The 21,894-nt window shown below is 50.9% G+C and overlaps 2 protein-coding genes across 2 annotated transcripts in view; one reads left to right on the top strand and one right to left on the bottom strand.

The window, feature by feature from the left end:
• Window positions 1–10,007, bottom strand: TAS1R1 (taste 1 receptor member 1). Its single transcript, XM_004272338.3, is given in 8 exon segments — window positions 1–674; window positions 677–1,222; window positions 2,475–2,595; window positions 3,123–3,240; window positions 3,242–3,330; window positions 3,791–4,547; window positions 6,582–6,887; window positions 8,845–10,007. Coding segments are annotated over 8 exon segments (2,511 nt in total). The 5' UTR covers window positions 9,036–10,007; the 3' UTR covers window positions 1–291.
• Window positions 9,988–21,894, top strand: part of NOL9 (nucleolar protein 9) — a 21,111-nt gene continuing 9,204 nt past the window's right edge. Inside the window, exons 1-6 of the mRNA XM_004272337.3 lie at window positions 9,988–10,387; window positions 11,208–11,427; window positions 11,952–12,079; window positions 15,123–15,258; window positions 15,382–15,478; window positions 16,017–16,114. Of these exons, the coding sequence (XP_004272385.1) occupies window positions 10,028–10,387; window positions 11,208–11,427; window positions 11,952–12,079; window positions 15,123–15,258; window positions 15,382–15,478; window positions 16,017–16,114 (1,039 nt within the window). The 5' untranslated portion in view covers window positions 9,988–10,027. The remainder of the gene's footprint in view (window positions 10,388–11,207; window positions 11,428–11,951; window positions 12,080–15,122; window positions 15,259–15,381; window positions 15,479–16,016; window positions 16,115–21,894) is intronic.

Below are 21,894 nucleotides of genomic sequence, written 5' to 3' on the forward strand. Positions count from 1 at the left end.
TCCGGCTGCGGTTAGCCCGGCCGCGCAGCGCCCTCAGGCTTGAAGAGACAGCGCCCTACCCTCGCCCTAGAAAGGAAGCACAGCCAAGACGCACCTTTCACCTCTTTATTGGCAGCCAGCGCAGCCCGGACTGAGCTCTCCCGTGGGCTTACACTTCCCAAGCCAAGGCTGAGGAGCCCAGAGGCCTCCCGGACACCCCAGGTCCTGGGCGCCCCATTCCACCTTCAACCCTGAGAGCAGTGGAGACTTCCAGTCCACCCTGCCCCGGCTTGACCCTGCCGGATCCACTGGTCAGGTGGAGCCACAGCGCCTGGTGTGGTCCTGGGTGGAGGCCTGGAAGTGCTCGGTGCTGTTGAGATCTGGGCGGCACAGGATCACATAGCACTTGGGGAGGAGATAACCGCTGAAGCCGCCACTCAGGCTGCTCGGCTTGGCCAGCACGTGGACCGTGGGCAGGTGCTTGCCCTGGTAGACACTGGCCATGGTGAAGAAGGCGATCCAGGACATGAAGTTGAGGAGCAGGCTGAAGGTGACACATTTGACCTCGCTGTAGTTCTCTGGCAGGTCCTTGCCCAGGTAGCTGCAGGCAGAGGCGCTGACCTAGAGGAGGCCATTGTAGGCGAAAGCCAGCATGAAGCCCGGTGGGTTAGCCTCTGTGCGGTCAAGCACCACAGCTGAGGGAAGGGCTGGTATTCCCTGGGGGGCAGTGGGGTCCACACTGCAAGCCACGTTAGACAGGTAAGCAGCTGGGTTGTTGAGCTGATCACCACCAACGGGCCAGCACTGTGGTTTTGGACCCACGCACGGAAGAAGGTGGGTACCTTGGCAGAAAACTTGAAGATGAACACAAGTTGGAAGGAGCGGATCGTCAGGCAGGACAGGAAGATGGCAAAACCAAGGGCAAAGGGGCCTTCGCGCAGCAGGCATGTGGGCAGAGTGGGCTCCCCAAAGAAGCCATAGTGGCCGCAGCTGCCCCCCGCCAGGGAGCCCAGCATGAGGAAGCACAGCCGGCCTCCAGCCGACCTCACCACAGGCGTGTCTAGGTGCCAGGCAAACAGGCCAGCAGTCCCAGCCACGAGCAGCAGCAGCAGCGTATTAGCTGCCAGGAGCACCCAAGAGATGGGCTCATGCCAAGTCAGAAACACCACGGTGCATGGGAAGCAGGTCTGGCTTCTCTCAGGTGCCCACTCTTCTTTCCCACAAGGTTGGCAGCTGTAGGGGTCTGGAAGGGAAGGCAGAGAGGGTTCCTGAGAGCCGGGTGAGCATAGCAGGAATGGGGAGGGGAAGGGAGGCCGTGCAAGCCCCCAAGGTTCTGGGAGGGCTGTAGCACAGGAGCTGGGCTCTGCCAGGCACAGCAAGATGGGGGTAGCCCTGGGTGAGGGCCCCCAGGCCAAGTGTTTCCTCAACATGCCTGTGTTAATTACAGATTGTGGAGACACCTGGATCGGTTCTGTGTGGCTCATGGTCCCACGAAACCCAGAAGGGGTTTGCAAACCAAGAGCTCGTAGAGAGGGCCTTAACCCACATAACCCTGAGGCTGTGATCCAATGTGAGCAGCCAGCCCCAAAGGAAGGGTCTTTTCGTCTCTCCCCAGCACTCCCACTAGCCAAATCCACCTGCCTGAGCTGCCGCCCTGTGGTTTCTCTGAGTTGACTCTCTCAGGAAAGGAGAGATACATTCCCACGCCCGCAGAGACAGTAAAAGGAAGGCACGTGGCCCCTGGAGTCCAGCTCTGGGCTGAGCCCTTAGCTACCTCTGTTTGCTCTCTGGTCTTGACCTTGCATCACTGGGTAGAGTATGCTTTTTGTCCTGCTGCAGACATGCTAGTATCTGCATTCAGGCCAAGCTCTTCAAGGTGTCAGCTGTCACTGGCATGGACAACAGAAGGGACTTCATACAGATAACATGGGAGGGCACAAAGGGAATGATAGCCACATCTGTTTGGATAAAGAGGTTGAATTTAGGGGGACTTCCCTGGTGGTCCAGTGGTTAAGAATCTGCTTTCCAATGCAGGGAACACGGGTTTGATCCCTGGCCAGGGAACTAAGATCCCACATGCTGCGGGGCAACTAAGCTCACATGCTGCAACCACTGAGCCCACATGCCACAACTAGAGAGAAGCCCATGGGCCACAACGAAAGATCCGGCATGCCACAACTAAGACCCAATGCAGCCAAAAACAAAAGAAAGAAAGGAAGGAAGGAAGGAAAGAAGGAAGAAAGGAAGGAAGAAAGAAAGAAAGAAAGAAAGAAAAGAAGGAAACTCAGCTACATATGAGGGCTTCAACTGCTTGTTTCTTTCTGCTTGATCAGAATTCAGTCTGATGGAAGGTGTCCCCCAACCTGTCCCTAACTGGCAGCAAAGTGACCAGGGCCCTGGTTCTGCACATGTATGGCCCAAGGGAGGTCCTTTCATCTGCTCTACAGACCCTAGGAGTGCTGGGTGGCTCGCCCACTCATCACTGGGTCACTCACCACTCTTGTTGAGGAAGGTCCCGGACTCACAGAGCACACACTCGAAGCAGCAGTGGTGGAAGCCCATGATCACTCTCTGGTCCCCTTCAGGACAGTCGCTGGAACACACAGACTGAGGCACCTGCAAGAAGCCACAGGCTAGGGGCTTCCCTGGTGGCGCAGTGGTTGAGAGTCCGCCTGCCGATGCAGGGGATGCAGGTTCGTGCCCCGGTCCGGGAAGATCCCACATGCCGCGGAGCGGCTGGGCCCATGAGCCATGGCCGCTGAGCCTGCGTGTCCGGAGCCTGTGCTCCGCAACGGGAGAGGCCACAACAGTGAGAGGCCCATGTACCGCAAAAAAAAAGAAGCCACAGGTGTTCTGCAACCATGTGGAGGGGCCCAGCTCAAGGGACACTCGTTCTTAGGATGGAAAACTGGATCTCTGGGCATCCGCCTTCGCGGATTACTCCCAGGGCAGAGCCCCTGGTTGTGTGAACCAGTGACGACCGGGCGTCTGTCCGTGAGCCTGTGGAGCTTCCCTGGCAGGGCTGGGGAGAGTCATAGTGGCCTGATACCTGGGATCCCCTCTCCTGCTCTGTGTCAACCTTGTCCCTGTGCTCCAGGCTGCCTGTCAGGCAATCACCTGGTGAGTGAACATGTCCCCATTACCCAGTTGTCCTTTCCATGCCACCGGATTTTGATCGTATTTATGTCTAGCCAAACTGGAGACCAAAAGGAGGAGCCGACGACCCTGAAGGTCCAGTTGGGGCCACTCCAGTCCCAGGCAGTTATAACTGCTGAGGGGGTCGCCATTGTCCTTAAATGTCACAATGTCCTTGTGTAAAAGGAAATTCACCTTGAGGATCTGCTCCAGAAGCTGAAACAAACAGGGATAACGGCGCTGCCGTAGCTGGCACAGGCTGCTCCTCCAGGACCCGCTGGGACCCAGACGGCCCAGGGAGCAAGTGCGTGGGGCCTTGCTGAGCTTCCATCTGGGTGGTTTCAGCCCATCTGGAAGTTCTGGTCCCTTGCTCAGGCTCTCTCCCCTCCTAGGAGGCCCCTTCACCCTCCTATCCAGCCTCCTGAGTGAGAGGAAGTCTCTAACAAAGGAGCCCTTTGCAGAGGTTTCAAGCCCTGGGTCTGAGGCATGGTGGGTGGGAGGGGCCCCAGTTCAGAGAACAGAAGACTAACGCGCGAGCCTCAGAGAAGGAATCGGCCTCCAGTCGGGGGCCTTTGTCCCCGACCCCTTGCATTTAGGGTAGCCGAAGAGGAACCGCTCTGCTTGCCTCAGGAAAGCACCCTGATATAGGGTGCCAGTGGCAGGTTAAGTGCCTTACCTGCCAGGGGTAGACCCAGCCTCTGGAACAGACTCCAGAGGCGCAGCCCAGGAGCTGGTGGAGGCTGTGAGCCACGGCCTAGACAGCCTGGTACGTGTTGTAGGCGGAGCTCATGGAGAATGCTCCAAGTGTGGGCATCTTCTGTGCCGTGAAAGCCCAGCACTCTCTACAGAGCTGGTTGCTGCTGCACCAGGAGCCCCTGAGGCAAGGCCCTAGGGCTCCTTTGTCTGCCCAGACATAGGGCTCTTCAAACTCCTTCAGGCCAGGGACACGCCTCTGTGGGATGGCCACACCCAGCACTGTGCCGTTGCCCCAGATCCCAGGCACGTTGCTGATGTGTCTGGAGATGGCCCAGTCTTCTGAGGCGATCCACACCTCGGCAGTCAGCTTGGCCAGCACCACGGACTCAAAGAACACCCTGGCCAGCTGCCTGCCGGAGAAAACGACCACGACCGCGGTCCTCGCTCGGGCCAGGCAGCGTATCACGCTCTGCATCCTCTCATCGCCCGGCTGGGTAGAGAAAGGCACAGTGTCCTTGAAGGCAACGCAGATGCCCTGCTGGGTGGCCTGGTCCTCCAGCGCCTGCACCCCTAGCTGCCCGTAGTCACCTTCACTGCCCACCATGGAGATCCAGACCCACCCGAACCTCCGAGACGGCAGCATCAAGATCTCCACCTGGCACTCATCACTTGGGATGGTGCGCAGGAAAGAGGGGCAGAGCTGCTTCACGCTGAGCATCACGCTGCTGGCATCAGAGCTGACCTGTGGGGTTCAGTTCAGCAAGTTCTGTGGCAACAGCCTCGAATGAGGGCCCCCCCCAGTGCCAGCCCTGTGCTGGGCGCGGGGACATGGGGAGGATGGAGACAAGGTCCTGGCCCAGGGTCTCAAGCAGAGCACCACTTGACACACGAGGCTAACAGGTTACAAGTCAGGTAGGGAGCAGGTCCCCAGGGAGACTTCTGGGAGAAGAATGGGAATCTGTCCTGTGGACAAAGGGACCACAGCCGCATGCAGGGAGTGAAATGGTGTGTATATGTGTGTGTGTGTGTGTGTGTGTGTGTGTGTGTCCCTTCAGGGACTTCCACTCGGCTGGAGTTCAGATCCAGGAAGAAAGAGAGCCTGAGCAGGTGTGTCTGGTCAGGGTGGGAAGCCTTAGCCCCCTGCTGGGGGGCTGGGGCTTTATCCCAAGGCCTCAGGGTTTAGGCAGGGAAGTGACATCAGACTTGTGTTTTAGGATCTGTGAGGAATCTCTGATCTCTGATCAGTGAGGAACGTGTTTAAAAAGGCTCAAGGCCAGGCGAATTCCCTGGCTATCCAGTGGTTAGAACTCCAAGCTTTCACTGCTAAGGGCGCAAGTTCCATCCCTGGTCAGGGAACTAACAACAACAACAAAAAGGCTCAAGGCCAGAGTCACAGAGAACTCCTAGGACCTGATGGAATCATCTAGATGAGAGGGGAGGGCGGTCAGTTAAAGCTGCATCAGTGGCCATAGAGAAGAAGGGACAGCTGGCAGCGGTGAGGGCCCCCTCCCCCACCGACCCCGGCAGAGGCCGTGGAGATGAGCTAAATGTAGGGGCAGGGAAGGGAGTGAAGGTGGGACTGCAGGGTTTCTGGCTTCCCTAGAGACAGACACTCTGCCACACGGGCCAGGCAGGGGATGCAGGAAGACAAGAGGCTTGCGTTACGTGGGGAGGGAAGTTCATCTGGGGGCCTGCTGGGTCCATGAAGTGGAGACGCTGGGTGCTGGGCGAGCGTCTGGAAATCAGGCTGGTGCTCAGGGGTCAGAAGGAAGGTGGAGACAGGAAGTTCAGCCCTGTCCTCGGCCTGCCTGGGAAGGGGAGGGGTCTGCCCTAGGGAGTCACCGCCTTCTCAGAGGAGATGGGGCCGGTGGTGGGGGCAGAATTCTCTAAAGGAGACCAAGAAAGAAGTGCCCCAAGTGAAAGGGTCATAAATGCTAAGGGAAAGTGTCAAAATGGCCAAATGGAGGGACTTCCCTGGCTGTCCAGTGGTTAAGACTGGAAGCTCTCAATGCAGGGGGCATGGGTTCGATCCCTGGTCGGGGAGCTAAGATCCCGCATGCTGAGCAGCATGGGGCCAAAAAAAAAAAAAAAAAAAGATCAAATGGATTAAAGGCCACCTACTGGGCCCTGCACCAGCCCACCTGAGCAAGACGTCCTAGCCACCTGAACCACGTCCAGTCCCTACCCAGCTGCACCTTCCAGCACCGGCTAGAAGGGCAGAGTCCAGGGCAGCGGAGGGAGGAGTCAAGGCAAAGAGGGAGAGGCAAAGAGGAACAGAGGACTCTTCGGAGAAGCCTGCATGGAAGCAGGGCAGGGTCAGCCAGGTCTGAGAGGAGAAGCGCCTGGAGGGAAGAGGGGGAGGACAGACAGATGGGCAAGCGTGTGGGTGGGGGAGGAGGCCCAGGGAGAGGTCGATGGATGAGCAGAGTAGGGGAAGGACGGGGCTGGCTCGCACAGGGACAGATGCCACACCTCTGAGCCTGAGTCTGGGGGGCTGGGAAACAAAGGGTGTTCAGTTCTGCACAAAGGTGATAGGACAGCGGGAGGAGAAAGAAGGGCAGAAGTTTCCGAGGAGAATGGATTTTCCAGTGAGCACTGAGGCAGGGAGACCTGGAAGCGGCGCTTGGACAGGAAGGAATGCCAGGCAGGTGACTAACGAGCAGTGACCGCCCAGGAAGTCCAGGCTGGCCTCAGGCATGGCAGCTCCTGCCCACCCACCCCAGCCCACATTGGACTTGGCAGGAGGGGAGATGAGCGAACTGCCAGGGCGCCAGCTTATCAGGGGCATCAGGAAGGGGCTCAGCAGGGCTGCAGTGGTGGCAACATAGTTGCTGGCGTCGGGCCCAATCACCGCCACAATCGCAGGGGAGTAGTGGGCAGGGTCTCCTTGGCTCTCCACGTAGCGCGTCCCTGGCGGGCTCAGCGTGGCAAACACGTTGGCTGACTCCGAGCACCCGTCGTACGGCTTGTACCCCAGGGTGACGTTGGGCAGCAGGGCGGTGGAGTTGTTTATCTCCTCGATGCCAAACTGCATGGCCTGGAAGAGGTGGTAGCCGTGGCCATTGAAGGTGCTAGGCCTGTAGGGAAAGCCAGGCTGAGAGCTGAAAAGGGCAAAAGGCCCTGCTGAGACCCTCTGGTCTCCTGGAACCCCAGGCTTGGGGGGTAGAAAAGAACCTCTGAGGTCATCTGTTCAGCCCCCTACAACCATGACCTCAGTGTGGACCCTGTGGCACACATGGTTCTGTTGACAGGCCTTCGGAGAGGTAGGGGGCAAATTGGAGAAATACACATACCATGCCCACCTCCCCCCAAACAAGCATGTTAGCACTGAAAGGCTCCCAAGTCCTGTAGGAGAGAAACCTGCTATATGAGTCAGGGTTCTCCAGAGAAACAGAACCAAGATGAGATGCATACATACATACACAGAGAGAGAGAGGGAGAGGGAGACAGAGTGAGAGAGAGAGCAAACAAGAGAGGTTTGTTTTAAGGAGTTAGCTCATGGGATTATGGGGGCTGGCTAGTCTGGGATTTGCAGGGCAGGCTAGAAATTCCCACGAGACTTTATTTTGCAGTCGAGGCTGAGGCTGAAGGTGGAGTTCTTTCTTTTTCCAGGGACCTCCATCTTTTAAGGTCTTCAACTGTTTGGATGAGGCCCACCTACATGATGGAGGGCAATCTGCTTTACTCAGTCTATTGATTTAAACATTAACCACATCTATGGGAATTCTCTGGTGGTCCAGTGGTTAAGACTTCACCTTCCAGTGCAGTGGGTGTGGGTTCGATCCCTGGCTGGGAGCTAATGTGCCACATGCCTCACGGCCAAAAAAACCAAAACGTAAAACAGAAGCAATATTGTAACAAATTCAGTAAAGACCTTAAAAATGGTCCACATCAAAAAAATCTTAAAAATAGACAAATATTAACCACGTCTAAAAATACCTTCACAGCCACATCTAGACTGGTGTTTAACCAAACAACTGCGCACCAGGCCCTAGCCAAGTTGACACATGGAATTAACCATGGTCCATGCTTAACTTTGTTTAACTAGTACTTTTCACTGGGACACTCATGCCTGTGATGAGGGCCTGTGCTCCTCATGGCCTCTCTGGGAAACACCGACAAGGGCGCACTGGGGACATGATTCAGCCCTCCTTGGAGAGTGTGCCAGCCTGTTCCATTTCCCAGCCTCTCTGCTTGTTGCTAGGCTCTCCCATCGTTCCTATCACTCCTGTCCTTGAGTCACTGGAAGGAAATGCAGTCCCTCCTGCCCGTGACAGCCCTTCAGTTACCTGAAGCCGGTTTTCATATGTCTCCTCCTCAAGTCTTTTCTTCCCAGGCTCCCACCTGTAGCTCTCTGGGCCAGTCCTCCTGCGCCAGGCTTTCCAGAACCTTCCTCCTGGGCTGGCTGTCAGGTGTGCTTCATGTTTCGGGCATCCTACTGCTGAGCCATGATACATCTTCAAGCTGCCCAAATCTAACACTTGTATGGATGGCAAGAAATTATCTTCTTTATAAGAAAAGCCGTTGTTTTTTCTACCTAGACTGTTGACTTCATGAAGACACCAACCTAATTTATCTTTGCTACGCTCCTGAAGCATCTACTGCTATGTGTTCCCACATGGGGGGAAGCCTCCCCTGGAGGACTGTACTTGCCATCTGGGAGACTAAGGAGTGTGAACTTGGGGAGGAATGGGGTGGGGGAGGAGACGGAGGAGGGGAAAGGCCATGCTTGCTTAATCCTTGCCATCTAGTTACATCACAAAGCCAGGAAACAACTGGCATGGAATTAAAAGACAAAGGACTCTAACAGCCAGGGCAAAAGGACATATTACAAAGTGGAAACTGTATTACAAGGTGCCAGGGAAGGGGCTAGCTAGCACTTGAAGGTGGCGCCTGCAGGTTGGGTAGGGACTGGAGGCAGCTCAGACGGTCACCCCAGAGGCAGAACTGGCAGGGTCTTGCTGAGGGGGGCTGGCAGAGGGCCCCTAGGCATGGGCCCCCCCTAGGTGACAGTTCTGCTGACCCCTCACTCACCTGTCACAGAAGGTCACTGTGGGTCTGCATCTCACCCCTAGATGGTCACCGTGGAGAGGAAACTGGCCCGCAAGCAGGTAATCCCCAGGGAGGCTGAAGTCAGAGGAGGACGCGGTGCCGTGGCAGCTGAAAGCCCAGCAGCAGGAGAGGAAAAGCTGCAGGCCGATGAAGCGCGCCCCCCAGAGTAACATGCTGGCCAGACCTCCCTGCACCTGGCATGGCCGCGCCGCGCCCTGGGACCAGGCCGGGCCGTTTAACTAGAATGGTCGGCAGCTGCCCATGCTTCCCAGTTTTATGCCTTTGAAAGGGGTGGGACTGGAACCCAGTTATAGGAAGCGGGCTGTTTGCCTCCAGCGTCTCTGGGGCTGCAGTCCTCCTCAGGAACCGGGCAGGGTAAAGGCACAGGTGCAAACCAGGTGGCACCCACTGGCCCTTCCTCTGGACGGTTGTGGGTTCTGTCCTTGCACTGCTGCCTGTGGCTTCACCTGGCTCAGAAAGAGAGCCCTGGTATTTGGGGGCGGGCAGAGGAAGGCTGGAACACATCTTCTCTGGGGGCCTTGAGGAACAGGGTGTGGAAGGTTGCTCTCTGGGAGCTGAGGATTTTAAAACCTTTTACCTGGGCCTCAGTTGACCCAGTGAGACAAGGCTTTGAGTTAAACTTGCAACTCCACACACCCACCCCAGTCCTCAGTATCCTGAAATTGAAATTCTGAGTAAATCATCCCGGTTTCTACTTGTTATAAACAGGGTTGCTCCCTTCAGCTCAAAGACAAATGCATGCAGATAGACTGGTTTTGTTTAAAACGTCAATCCTGGAGCTTTCTCTGCAGGAAAAAAAAAATCCTAGGTGGATTTCCGGAGAGGTGGCCTTGGACTCAGGGTATCTGACTTTCCCTCTCCAGGCAGCCGGGGTGGGGCTTTTGCATAATGTAAATGGAGCCTTCGTTGGGACACCCGACCCGGGTGTCGCCCCAGGCGGCCCCCAGATCCACCGCCCCCCCCCCCCCCCCCCCCGCCCCGCACCGCGAGAGGGCCAGAGCCTCCAAGGGGCCGGGTGAGGCCCGGGGTCGCTGCCGAGGCCGCCGGCAGAGGACGCCAGCGACTCCCAGGTCGCTGGACGGGCCGCGGGGGCGGAGCGACGGGGTCTCGCGAGATTGTCAAGGAGCAGGCGCCGGTGGGCAGCATGGCCGACTCGCTGCTGCTGTTTAAGAGGGGTCCTTCTCGCTCCACGTGGCTGCGGGCCCGCAAGGCCCGGCAGCACCTCATCCTCAGCTACCGGCCCCGCCGCCGGCTCGGGAGGCTGCGCTGGCGCAGCCGAAGGCGCTTTCGGCGGCGACTGCTGCAGGCCCAGGCGGCCGGCGTGGACTGGCGGGAGGGCGGCTGCCTGGTGTCGCGTGCGGCGGCGCCCCGGAGGCACAAGACTGCGGCCCCCAGTCCCCGCCCGGCCGAGGATCCGGCCCCGAGTTGTTCCGCGATCCTCCCCATCCCGCCTGTGCGGTCGGCCGGCTCGGGCCGCGCCGTGTTGCTGCTGCCGCTGGGGCAGGTAGGTCGCGCCCGGGGAGCCGGCAGGGCGGAGCGGGGAGGGTAGGGACGCAGCCCCGGGAGCTGCAGGCTGGGAGAGGCCCGTGTCCCCCTGCGGGTTCTTTGGACGCATTCCTCGGGCGGTGGTGCTGGGCAGAGCGTAACAAGGACCCTCCCGAGGGAATTCTAAGTCTTCGGGGCTGGAGGGACTTTAATAGTAATGATAATAATAGGTAGCATTTACCGAGTGCTTAGAAATGTCAGGCTCTAAGTGTTCTAAGTATTTGGGGCATGTGAACCCATTTAGTACCCATGCATGCTCTACGGAGTCATTACCGCTAGGAATGTTTACAGAAAGAAAGAATATAGCTTAGGTAACTTGCCAGAAAGTTATACAGCAGAGGTAGGTAGAGCCAGCAGTCAAACCCTGGCAGCCTGATTGCAGGGCCCCTGACGTTCACCTGAACGTTGGTCTGGGAGGTCCCCCGCAATACAGGAGGGAGATGAAAACCCCAGAACGGGAGAGACTCGGCAGGCGCTGGACATTTGTAAGAACAGGGAGCCAGGAGTACAGCAGAGCTGAGTTCAGGGCCCCCCCCCGGGTCAGTGTTCACCAGACTCTCTGTCCCTGTAGCTGCCATAGGATATGATCTTAGGTTAAAAAAATTAATATTTTAATCTATTAGTTTAAAATACTAGATAGTCACCTACAAGGTATTCTGTTACTTGGAAATCAGTCTCCTTTTGATGTCTGAGTAGCCAGTTAAGATCTTAGAAGTTTTCTGTCATTGGTAACAGAATCTGTAACCTTATTTCTTCCTTTATTTTTTCTTTCCCTCTAGGGCTTTACTTTTAGCGGGATCTGTCGTGTGACCTGCCTCTATGGCCAGGTGCAGGTGTTTGGTTTTACCATCAGCCAAGGCCAACCTGCCCAAAACGTCTTCTCTACCTATACCCACTGTCGCCTGACTATCAATGCAGTTCATTACTCAGTGCATGAGAAAAGCAAGAAGGAGATGAAAAGGGAAGCCCGAAGTTTGCTCAGATCTTATCTGAACCAAGGTAATGAAAAAAACTGCGTGATTTACTAAGGATGTATCATAATAAGGTGAATAATTTTTTTTTTTTTTTTTTTTTTGGCTGCGCTGCCCGGCATGTGGGATCTTAGTTCCCCGACCAGGGATTGAACCCGTGCCCCCTGCATTGGAAGCGCAGAGTCTAAACCCCTGGACGGCTGGGGAAATCCCAAGGCGAATAATTTTCAGATGCTTACTGTGGCCTAGAACTTGTACTCTTTACTGTATCTATTTAAACTCTCACCAGGGTCTTGAGAGTGAAGCTGTTGTTTTCACGATTTTACAGATGAGAAAAGTTGCCCAAGGCCACACAGCATTTAGGTAGCAAACCTGGATTGACTTCTCCACCCAGGTGTGCTCCTATCATGCAATATGGCCTCCTGGAAAAGTCTCTCAAACATAATTCCTAGTCTCCAAAAGTTTGGAATTTAGCAGAGGAGAGGGAGGTCCTAAAGGGCATAGAGTTTAATGGCGTGCTATTTCTAAGGTAGTTTATATCTCTCTTTACAGATGACAGATACTGTTTGATGAAGAATTTTTCTCCTCTGTGTTCCATTCTGTTGCTGGAACGTCTGAAAACCTCCACTGTGAACTTCATAATCAGCCATCCAGGTTTATCTTACGTTTTCGTACAAGAGGTAGAACCAGTTTTCATTCAGAGTTTTGCTAATTACTTTCACCAAAACAGTCAGATGACTATGTAGGATGCCCCTTTGGAAGATCAGTCTGTCTGTCACATTGTGCTGTAAGTCGTACAGAATGTGACATGTGTGTAAAGTAAAAGTAGTCAGTATAGAAGGCTATATCGTGAAAATTGTCTTTTCTACCCCCCTTAGCTTCATTCCCCAGAGAAAGTCATCGTTTTCTACTATAGTTGGTTAAATGCCTTTTGATATTTCTTCAGTGGTTATCTTTATATTTTTTTAAATGGTTATCTTTATATTTTGATTTACTAACTTGAGACAGTGTGAATTTTCTCTAAACTCTGAATGAGAATGAGTAATTTCAGTGTACTTACACTTTATCCCATCTCTCTCTTCACCTCCAAATTTTTGCTGCCCTTAGTATTAATTTCCTGAAGTTGGGTCGGTCACTATAATTATCTCCCACGAGCCAGTAGACTGAGTCAACTCTATAGGAAATCAGACAGACTGGGTGTGAGGTGTGAGTGCTTGGGTGCACGGAGACGGGGCGCTGTGGGAGGAGACTTAAATCTGTAGCTTAAAGATGCCTCTTAGACATTCAGCTGGAGATGTCAAGTGGGAGGTTCAGTGTGTGAGTCAAGTTCAGAGAGGAGGTTGGGAATGTAAATTTGGGAGCTTTCAGCAGAAGAGGGTTCTGGAGCCCATGAGACAGGATAGTAACGCCAAGGAGTTGATACAGGTAAAAACGAGAAGGTTCAGGGTCTGAGCCCAGAGCAACAAAGACTGAGCACAGCAGGTGGGCGTGGTCGGGGAGCCGCTGGAGGACCGGAGGCCCTGCTGCAGCTGATGGTAAGATGAGGCCTGAGAAGGGAGCTTGGGTGCAGAATCACCATCTGGACAAGAGTGGTTTCATTGCATTGCTGAGGGGGCTGGCCTGACTGGAATGGGGTCAAGACCTGGGGAAGAGCGGAACTCAAGGGTTTAGTAGTAAGGGATTTTGCTTTTAGAGAGTTTAGCTGTTAAAGGGAAGAAAGAAATGAAACAGTGGTGGGAGGAGTGAACATGAACTAGAGAGTTCTGGTTTTTGTGCAGGTGGATGGAAAACAACCTCGTGATTGAACACAGCAGGTGGGAAAGATCCACAGGAGAGCACGCTGGTGCATGAGGGAGAGGATGGCTGGAGCGAGGTGGGGGATTGGACCGCGAGGGACGGGTTCTGGTGTCTGTGGAGGGTTGGCCTTAGGAGCAGAGGCAGTTCCTTCAGAGTGGCCGAAGGCAGTGCCTGGGACAGAGCCAGAGACAAGGGGAAGGTCTCTTCTGATTGCTTCCCCTTACGCTGTGAAATGGTTCAAGGTTATCACCTAGGGAGTAGGAGGGGGTTGGAGGCTGGAAGATACGAAACAAGGGCAGGACAATGAATGGGCTCTTGTGTCATGTAAATTTAATCTAGTACAGAATCCAGCAGCTTGGTCGGAGCCATAGAGAAGAGAATGGAAATCCCTTGTTACCAAGTGAATGTTTCAGATGCCACGATCAAACTCATTCTTTTTTCATTTATTTTCAGCTTTTGTTTTGTCCCTGCGACTTTCCCAACCAGCACTGTTTATCCTCCTTATGATCTTTGTTGGATAACTTTCCTTTCCACACTTACGCGTTAACACATTCTGGAATTATATTTTCATATAAGGCAAATAGTAAACTTTCGCTTATCTCATTTTATAAGATGTACTTGTTCTTCCCTCAGTGATTGATAGTTGAGCGGAGTGTAGAATTACAGGTTCACAGAAGTTTTCCTAGAAACCTTGAAGGACTTGCTCTACTGTTTTCTAGAATCCAGAATACCTGCTAGGAATCCTCACCCCAGGCTGATTCTTGCTCCTTTTTTTTTTGCGGCATGCAGGCCTCTCACTGTTGTGGCCTCTCCCATTGCCGAGCACAGGCTCCAGACGCGCAGGCTCGGCGGCCATGGCTTACGGGGCTAGCCGCTCCGCGGCATGTGGGATCCTCCTGGACCGGGGCACGAACCCGTCTGTGTCCCCTGCATCGGCAGGTGGACTCTCAACCACTGCGCCACCAGGGAAGCCCCTTGCTCCTTTTATGAGGTCCTTCTCCTCAGGGTTGATGAATTGCATGCGGATGTGATCATGGGTGGGGTCTCTTCCTGGGTCCTCCCTTATTCCATCTGAGACCCACTTGCTTCTGCCAGGGCTCTGCTCTCATTCCTCCGGTGGCTTTCCTGTGGTTTCTTGCTACTTCTGCTAGAATGCCATCGGACTTCATGTCTCCACCTTCCACATCCTTTCAACTCTCTTTTTTTAAAGATTTATTTATTATTTATTTGTTTTTGGCTGCGTCGGGTCTTAGTTGCGGCACGTGGGTGGTTCGTTGCGGTGCGCGGGCTTCTATCTAGTGGTGGTGGGTTTTTCTTTTCCTCTCGCTCTCTAGTTGTGGCACGCAGGCTCCAGAGTGCATGGGCTCTGTAGTTTGCAGCACGCGGGCTCTAGTTGAGGCGCGTGAGCTCAGTAGTTGTGGCGTGCTGGCTTAGTTGTCCCACAGCATGTGGGCTCTGTTCCCCGACCAGGGCTCGAACGCCCATCACCTGCATTGGAGAGCAGATTCTTTACTGCTGGACCACCAGGGGAGTCCCTCCTTTCAACTCTTTGTCTTTTTGCTTGATGTTTTTGGAGACTGTCTTGACTTTATTCCAAATCACCAACCTGTTCTACAGCTGGCGTCTTCGGTTGAATTTTTCTTGTGGCCATCACTTTTAAATTTTCATGCATTTTCTTTTTCTCTGGAGTCTCCTGCAGAGGTGGTGGCAGCTTGGTAGTAAGCGTAAGCTATGAAAATAGAGACATGGACGGCTTTGGGAGTCAACAAGACTTACCGGAGGGTTGGATTTGGGGGGTGAGAGAAAGGGAGGGATCAAATTTATCTTTTGTAGCTCACAACTACATAAGTCTTATTAATTTAGAACTGGAGAAAAAGAAATGTGCTTGTTTTCATCTTTTCTTAAAGTTTACATTGTTACTTTCAGATTCCAACTTTCCAGATTAACTCTGAGTATTTCGCCTTGAAATCTGTCGGCATTAGAAGAGAGAGAAAAAAAAACGGCCTTCGTTTAACCGAGAGTGCCTTTTCAGTCATGGAAGAGTTAGTCAGCATTTCTTGTGGTGAGTAACAGGTACCGATACAGTCTAGCGTTTATCCACCAAAGCCTCAGAGGGTTACTGTTGATGATTAGCGTCCTAAAGAAGGTGGCTAATTTTAGGGGTCAATGTTTGTTTCACCTCCAGAAGAAGCAGACGGCTGCCCTGTCATTCTGGTTTGTGGCTCTCAGGACATTGGAAAGTCAACATTTATTAGATACCTGATTAACCAGTTGTTAAATAGGTAAGCGTATTTTTGACATATTGCTAGATTTTTGGCAGGAAGTAGGATTTTTGATTTGAGAAACTAGATGGGAATGCATCCTGACTCCTAAGTAGAGATTATATACAACCCTGCAAAGCCACTCAGCTGAGTGAGGCCGTCTGGTTATACCAGGCTTTGGGGTGAAGTGATGGCGCTCTCAGGTATACCCACCTTCCCTGTCGGTGAGCTCGTGACAGTTGTCACTTGCTCTCTGAAAATGTATTTGTCCAAATCCAGAGAGTCAGGGTAGGGATAAATTCTGTTGTATTTTAAAAATAAAATGTTAAGAAAGGCAAAATTTTATCCACATGTTGAGTGGACACTGTGGCCTTGCCTGCGTCCCACTTTCTCTTTACCGTCCTTCTGCTGTGTTGGTTGTCGTCTTCGGAGCGTCCTGCCTGTGAGGCTGCATGGGGTGGATTATGCCTGTGCCTCACATAGAATCTTTACAATCTGATGTACCCTTTGGGCACAGCAAAACTTGTTAAGATTTTCTTTCTTTCTTTTAAATTTTCAGTATATCCTGCATTGACTATTTGGAATGTGATCTGGGACAGACAGAATTTACTCCACCAGGTTGCATTTCTCTACTTAATGTTACAGAACCGGTTCTAGGTATGTATTATATACTTTTTAAATGTCTTGGTTTTATACAGTGCGAAAGTAATGATACAGAAAGTTCAAAGAGGGCTTCCCTGGTGGCGCAGTGGATAAGAATCCGCCTGCCAATGCAGGGGACACGGGTTCAAGCCCTGGTCCGGGAAGATCCCACATACCACGGAGCCTGTGCGCCACAACTACTGAGCCTGTGCTCTAGAGCCCACGAGCCACAACTGTTGAAGCCCGCGCACCTAGAGCCTGTGCTCCGCAACAAGAGAAGCCACCGCAATGAGAAGTCCGTGCACCGCAACGAAGAGTAGCCCCCGCTCGCGGCAACTGGAGAAAGCCCGCGCATAGCAATGAAGACCCAACATGGCCAAGCAGCCAAGGATAGATAAATAAAATAAATAATAAAAAAAAGTATTTAAAAAAAAAATTTCAAAGCATACAAAAGTATAAAATATAAAAAAAAGAACATTCTCCCCCACTCCCAAACTCATGGTCTTCCCATAACTATTCCTCTAGCCTCAAAAAAACAAAAACAAAAACCCAATAAGACCTTTCTAGGGTTCCATTTTAGTAAGTGGAATTCCCATCCATTTTATTTTATGTAAATTGGAAACACTTTTCAGTAATATTAACATCTTATATAACCCTATACAATGATCTAAATCAAGAAATTGACATTGGGGCTTCCCTGGTGGCGCAGTGGTTGAGAGTCCACCTGCCGATGCAGGGGACACGGGTTCGTGCCCCGGTCTGGGAGGATCCCGCATGCCGCGGAGCAGCTGGGCCCGTGAGCCATGACCGCTGAGCCTGTGCGTCCGGAGCCTGTGCTCCGCAACGGGAGAGGCCGCGTCAGTGAGAGGCCCACGTACCACAAAAAAAAAGAAAAAAAATTGACATTGATTTAATACTGTTAACTATTGATATAATACTATTAACTAATCTATAGGTCTTTTTTCAGAATTCATCAGTTATCCTACTAATATCCTTTTTATATTTCAGAATCCAAATCAGAGTCCCACATTGCCTTTTTTTTTTTGGCTTTGCAAGATCTCAGTTCCCCAACCAGGGATTGAACTCTGGCCACGGCAGTGAAAGCCTGGAATCCTAACCACTAGGCCACCAGGGAACTCCCACACTGCTTTTTTTTAATACAAAAATATACATAATATGAGATTTATCATTTTAACTATTCATGTGTACAGTTCGGTGGCATTAAATACATTCCTAGTGTTGTGTAACCACCACCGCTATCTACCTCCAAAACTTTTTCACTGTCCCAAACTGAAATGCTATACCTGTTAAACAGTAGCCCATTCCCCACCCCAGTCCCCCACAGCCCTTAGGTACCGCCAGCCTACTTTCGGTTCCTATGAATTTGCCTAATTTAGGCACCTCATATAAGTGGAATCATGCAATATTTGTCCTTCTGTGTCAGGCTTTTTTCACTAAGCATAAAGGTTTTAAGGTCTGTTCATATTGTAGCATATGTCAAAAGTAATTCCTCTTTATGGCTGAAAATTATTCCATTATGTCACATTTTGTTTATCCTTTTAACTGTTGATGGACACTTGGATTGTTTTCATTTTCTGCCCATTGTGATCTTGAACAAAGTAGTTGTGGTGTGCAGGCTGTGGAGCGCGGGCTTAGTTGCCCCACGGCATGTGGGATCTTAGTTCTCCAGCCAGGGATGGAACCCGTGTCCCCTGCATTGGAAGGCGGATTCTTAACTACTGGACCACCAGGGAAGTCCCAATTTTTGTTATTTTAATTATGACCTTTCTTGTGGATGTGAAGTGATATCTCTTTTTGGTCTTGATTTGCATTTCCCTAATGACTAATGGAGTTGAGCATCTTTTCATGTGCTTATTGGCCATTTGTACATCTGCTTTGGAGAAATGTCTAGTTTAGTCCTTTGCCCATCTTTTTAATTAATTAATTAATTTGTTTATTTTTGGCTGCGTTGCGTCTTCGTTGCTGCACGTGGGCTTTCTCTAGTTGCGGCGAGGGTGGGCAGTGCACGGGCGTCTCATTGCAGTGGCTTCTCTTGTTGCGGAGTGCGGGCTCTCGGTGCGCGGACTTCGGTAGTTGTGGCACGGGGGCTCAGTAGCTGTGGCGCATGGGCTTAGTTGCTCTGTGGCATGTGGGATCTTCCCGGACCAGGGCTCAAACCTGTGTCCTCTGCATTGGCAGGTGGATTCTTAACCACTGCGCCACCAGGGAAGTCCCCCTTTGCCCATTTTTGAATTGGGTTCTTTGTTTTTGTTGAATTTAGGAGTTTTTTATATATTCTGGATGTTAATTCCTTACTTCTAGGAATTTTGTCAGTTTTTGCTCTAACACTTAGGTCTTTGATCCATTTTGAGTTAATTTTTGTGTATGATACAAGGGAGGGTCCAACTTTGTTCTTTTGCACGTGGATGTCCAGTTTTCCAATATCCGTTTGTTGTCCTTCCCCCACTGAGTGATCTTGGCACCCATGTTGAAAATCATTCTGGACTCTTTATTCTATTCCTTTGGTTTATGTCTGCCCTTAGGCCAGCACCACACTTTTAATTACTGTACCTTTGTAGTAGGTTAAAAGTTGGGAAATGTGAGTCCTCCAACTTTATTCTTTTTCAAGATTGTTTGGCCTTTTGGGACCCTTTGCAATTCCATATGAATTTGAGAATAGGCTTTTCCATTTCTGGGGAAAAGGCTATTAGAATTTTGATAGGGATTGTTTTCAGTCTGTAATTTTTTAGGTCTTCTTTAATTTCTTTTCTTTTTTTTTAAATATTTGTTTATTTATTTTGGCTGCGCCAGGTCATAGGTCTTAGTTGCGGCACACGGGATCTTCCTTGCAGCATAGGGTATCTTTAGTTGCGGCACGCAGACTTTTAGTTGTGGCATGCGAGATCTAGTTCCCCGACCAGGGATTGAACCCGGACCCCCTGCATTGGGAGCACAGAGTCTTACCCACTGGACCACTAGGGAAGTCCCTTTTTTTTTTAAATAAATTTATTTGTTCATTCATTTAATTTAATTTAATTTATTTTTTTTTGGCTGCATTGTGTTTTTGCTTGCATGCCGTTTTTCTCTAGTTGCTGAGAGCGGGGGCTACTCTTTGTTGCGGTGCGCGGGCTTCTCATTGCGGTGGCTTCTCTTGTTGCAGAGCACAGGCTCTAGGCATGCGGGCTTCAGAAGTTGTGGCACACAGGCTTCAGTAGTTGGGGCTTGCGGGCTCTAGAGCGCAGGCTCAGTAGTTGTGGCTCGCGGGCTTAGTTGCTCCGCGGCATGTGGGATCTTCCCGGACCAGGGCTCGAACCCGTGTCCCCTGCATTGGCAGGCAGATTCTTAACCACTGTGCCACCAGGTAAACTCCCTTTTTAATTTCTTTAAGCAGTATTTTACCTCCTTGGTTAGATTTATTCCTAAGGATTTAATTCTTTTAGTTATTGTAAGTGGAATTGCTATTCTAATTTCCTTTTCATATTGCTAATTGCTGGTGTATAGAAACATAACTGACTTTTGTGTTTTGATCTTATGCCCTGTAACTTTACTGAATTCCTTTATTACCTCTAGTAGCATTCTTGTGAATTCTTTGGGATTTTCTATATATAAGGTCATGTCATCTGTGAATAGAGATAGTTTTATTTCTTCATTTCCAAGTTGGATGCCTTTTATTTCTTTTTCTTGTCTGGTACCTCTGGCTAGAACCTTTAATACAGTGTTGAATAGAAAGTAAACATCATTTTCTTGTTCCTGATCTTGGAGGTAATGCGTACAGTCTTTTACCATTAAGCAAAATGTTAGCTGTGGCTTTTTCACTTTACCTCTGTCAGGTTGAAGAAGTTGTCTTCTATTCCTAGTCTGTGAAATGTTTTTTATCATGGAAGGATGTTGGATTTTGTCAAATGCTTTTTCTGTTCCTGTTCAGGTGTTGTGTGACTTTTGTTAAGTTGATTTTTAAAGGAAGCAGACGGTATCACATTAGGTTGCTAGATATATTAGCGATTTAACACGCTTTTAGTCAGTAAGAATTTTTAAATACATTTACTTTATTTTAACAGCTTTCTAAAAAATACGGGTTTAGGTTGGGATAGGGAGGGTGGGAGGGAGACGCAAGAGGGAGGAGATATGGGGATATCTGTATATGTATAGCTGATTCACTTTGTTATAAAGTGAAACTAACACACCATTATAAAGCAATTATGCTCCAATAAAGATGTTAAAAAAAAAAAAAATGTTTAGGGGAAGCCCCTAGTGACCTAGTGTTTAGGATTCCAGGCTTTCACTGCCATGGCCTGGGTTCAGTCCCTGGTCTGGGAACTGAGATCCTGCAAGCCACACAGCGCAGCCAAAAAAGAAAAATTGTTTAGACTTAGCTCTTTAGCTGTTTTCGTTGTTCCTCTTTTACATTTTCTCTACTTCATTTAATTTTTTTTCCTTTTTTATCCCTTAGTATTTCAGTGGGTATTTCTAAAAACAAGGACACTGCTGTGTAATCATAGTACAACCACCAGAATCAGGGTAGTAACATTGCTACAGTGTGGTTACTCGATTTTGTCCACTGTTCCAATCATCTGTGTAGGCCCAGTGTGTACTTACAAATCTTTAGTCCCCTTTAGTCTGGAACAGTTCCTCCGGCTTTTCTTATCTTTTATGACCTTGACAATTCGAAGGGTACGTTTGTAGGCTCCCCTGTGGTTTGATTTAGAAGTGACGCTGTTCTCCGTGTGTCATATCAACATGCTGTCAGTTTGTCCTGTTGCCAGACATGTTAGCTTTGATCAGTTGGTTAAGATAGTGTTTGCCAGGGTTTTCCATTCTAACTAGGTGTGCTATTTTTATCTTTTTCTGGGTGTCATTTCTTCTAGATCCTCACCATGGACAGAGTTAGGGAATATGCATATGCTTAAACCCATGCATGTCATGTATGTACATATATATGTGTGTGTGCACATATATGTACACACACATATTTCTGTGTCTTTCTCTATCTGTCTGTTTATTAAGAGCCATGAGTTTGCACTGATCTTCTTTTTTTTTTTTTTTGGCCACACCACGTGGCTTGCGGGATCTTAGCTCCCTGACCAGGGATCGAACCTGGGCCCCCTGCAGTGGAAGCGTGGAGTCCTAACCCCTGGACCGCCAGGGAGTTCCCTGCACTGATCATTCCGATTCTAATCTAGCACCCAGGGTTCATTCTAGGTAGCCTTCCCCCTTCCATATTTGTAAGTTCCTTCTCTGATGGTAAGAACCCTGGCTGCCGTTATTCGCAGTATATTTACATATTTGCTCAGCCCCCTTGTATTGGCTCAGTCCCTCGACTAGGCAGGCCACCCTCTCTGTTGTGGGCTGCCCCGAATCCCCTGGCCCCGACCTGGAGGGGAGCCTCGCCAGCTCTTGCCCAGGCGGCCTCGCCCCAACTGCATTGACCAAGGCCCTTGCCCCGCCAACTGTGTTGCGACGTCGTCCTCTGTCTGCTGTGGGCGCTGGCCCCAGCCAGAGGGGATGGACAGACTGCTGTTGTGATTAGGGAGTATCAGCTCTGGAGCTGGACCACCTGAGTTCAAGTCCAGCTGATTTCTACTAGCTGTGTGACCTTGGTCAGGTTAATCTCTTTCTCAATTTCCTTGTCTGTAAAAATGGGGAAAAGTAATGCTTCCTGTCTCACAGGGTGTTTATGAAAACTAGAGACTGTGTGTGTAGCATACGTAGGACACAGTACTGTAGTCCAACAGGTGACTGCTGCTGTTATTAATCGTCGTTTCCTTAGTGTGTAAGCCCTGTAGGGATGTTTGTTC

The sequence above is a fragment of the Orcinus orca genome, chromosome 1, assembly GCF_937001465.1.
Source record: "Orcinus orca chromosome 1, mOrcOrc1.1, whole genome shotgun sequence".
Classification (NCBI taxonomy): domain Eukaryota; kingdom Metazoa; phylum Chordata; class Mammalia; order Artiodactyla; family Delphinidae; genus Orcinus; species Orcinus orca.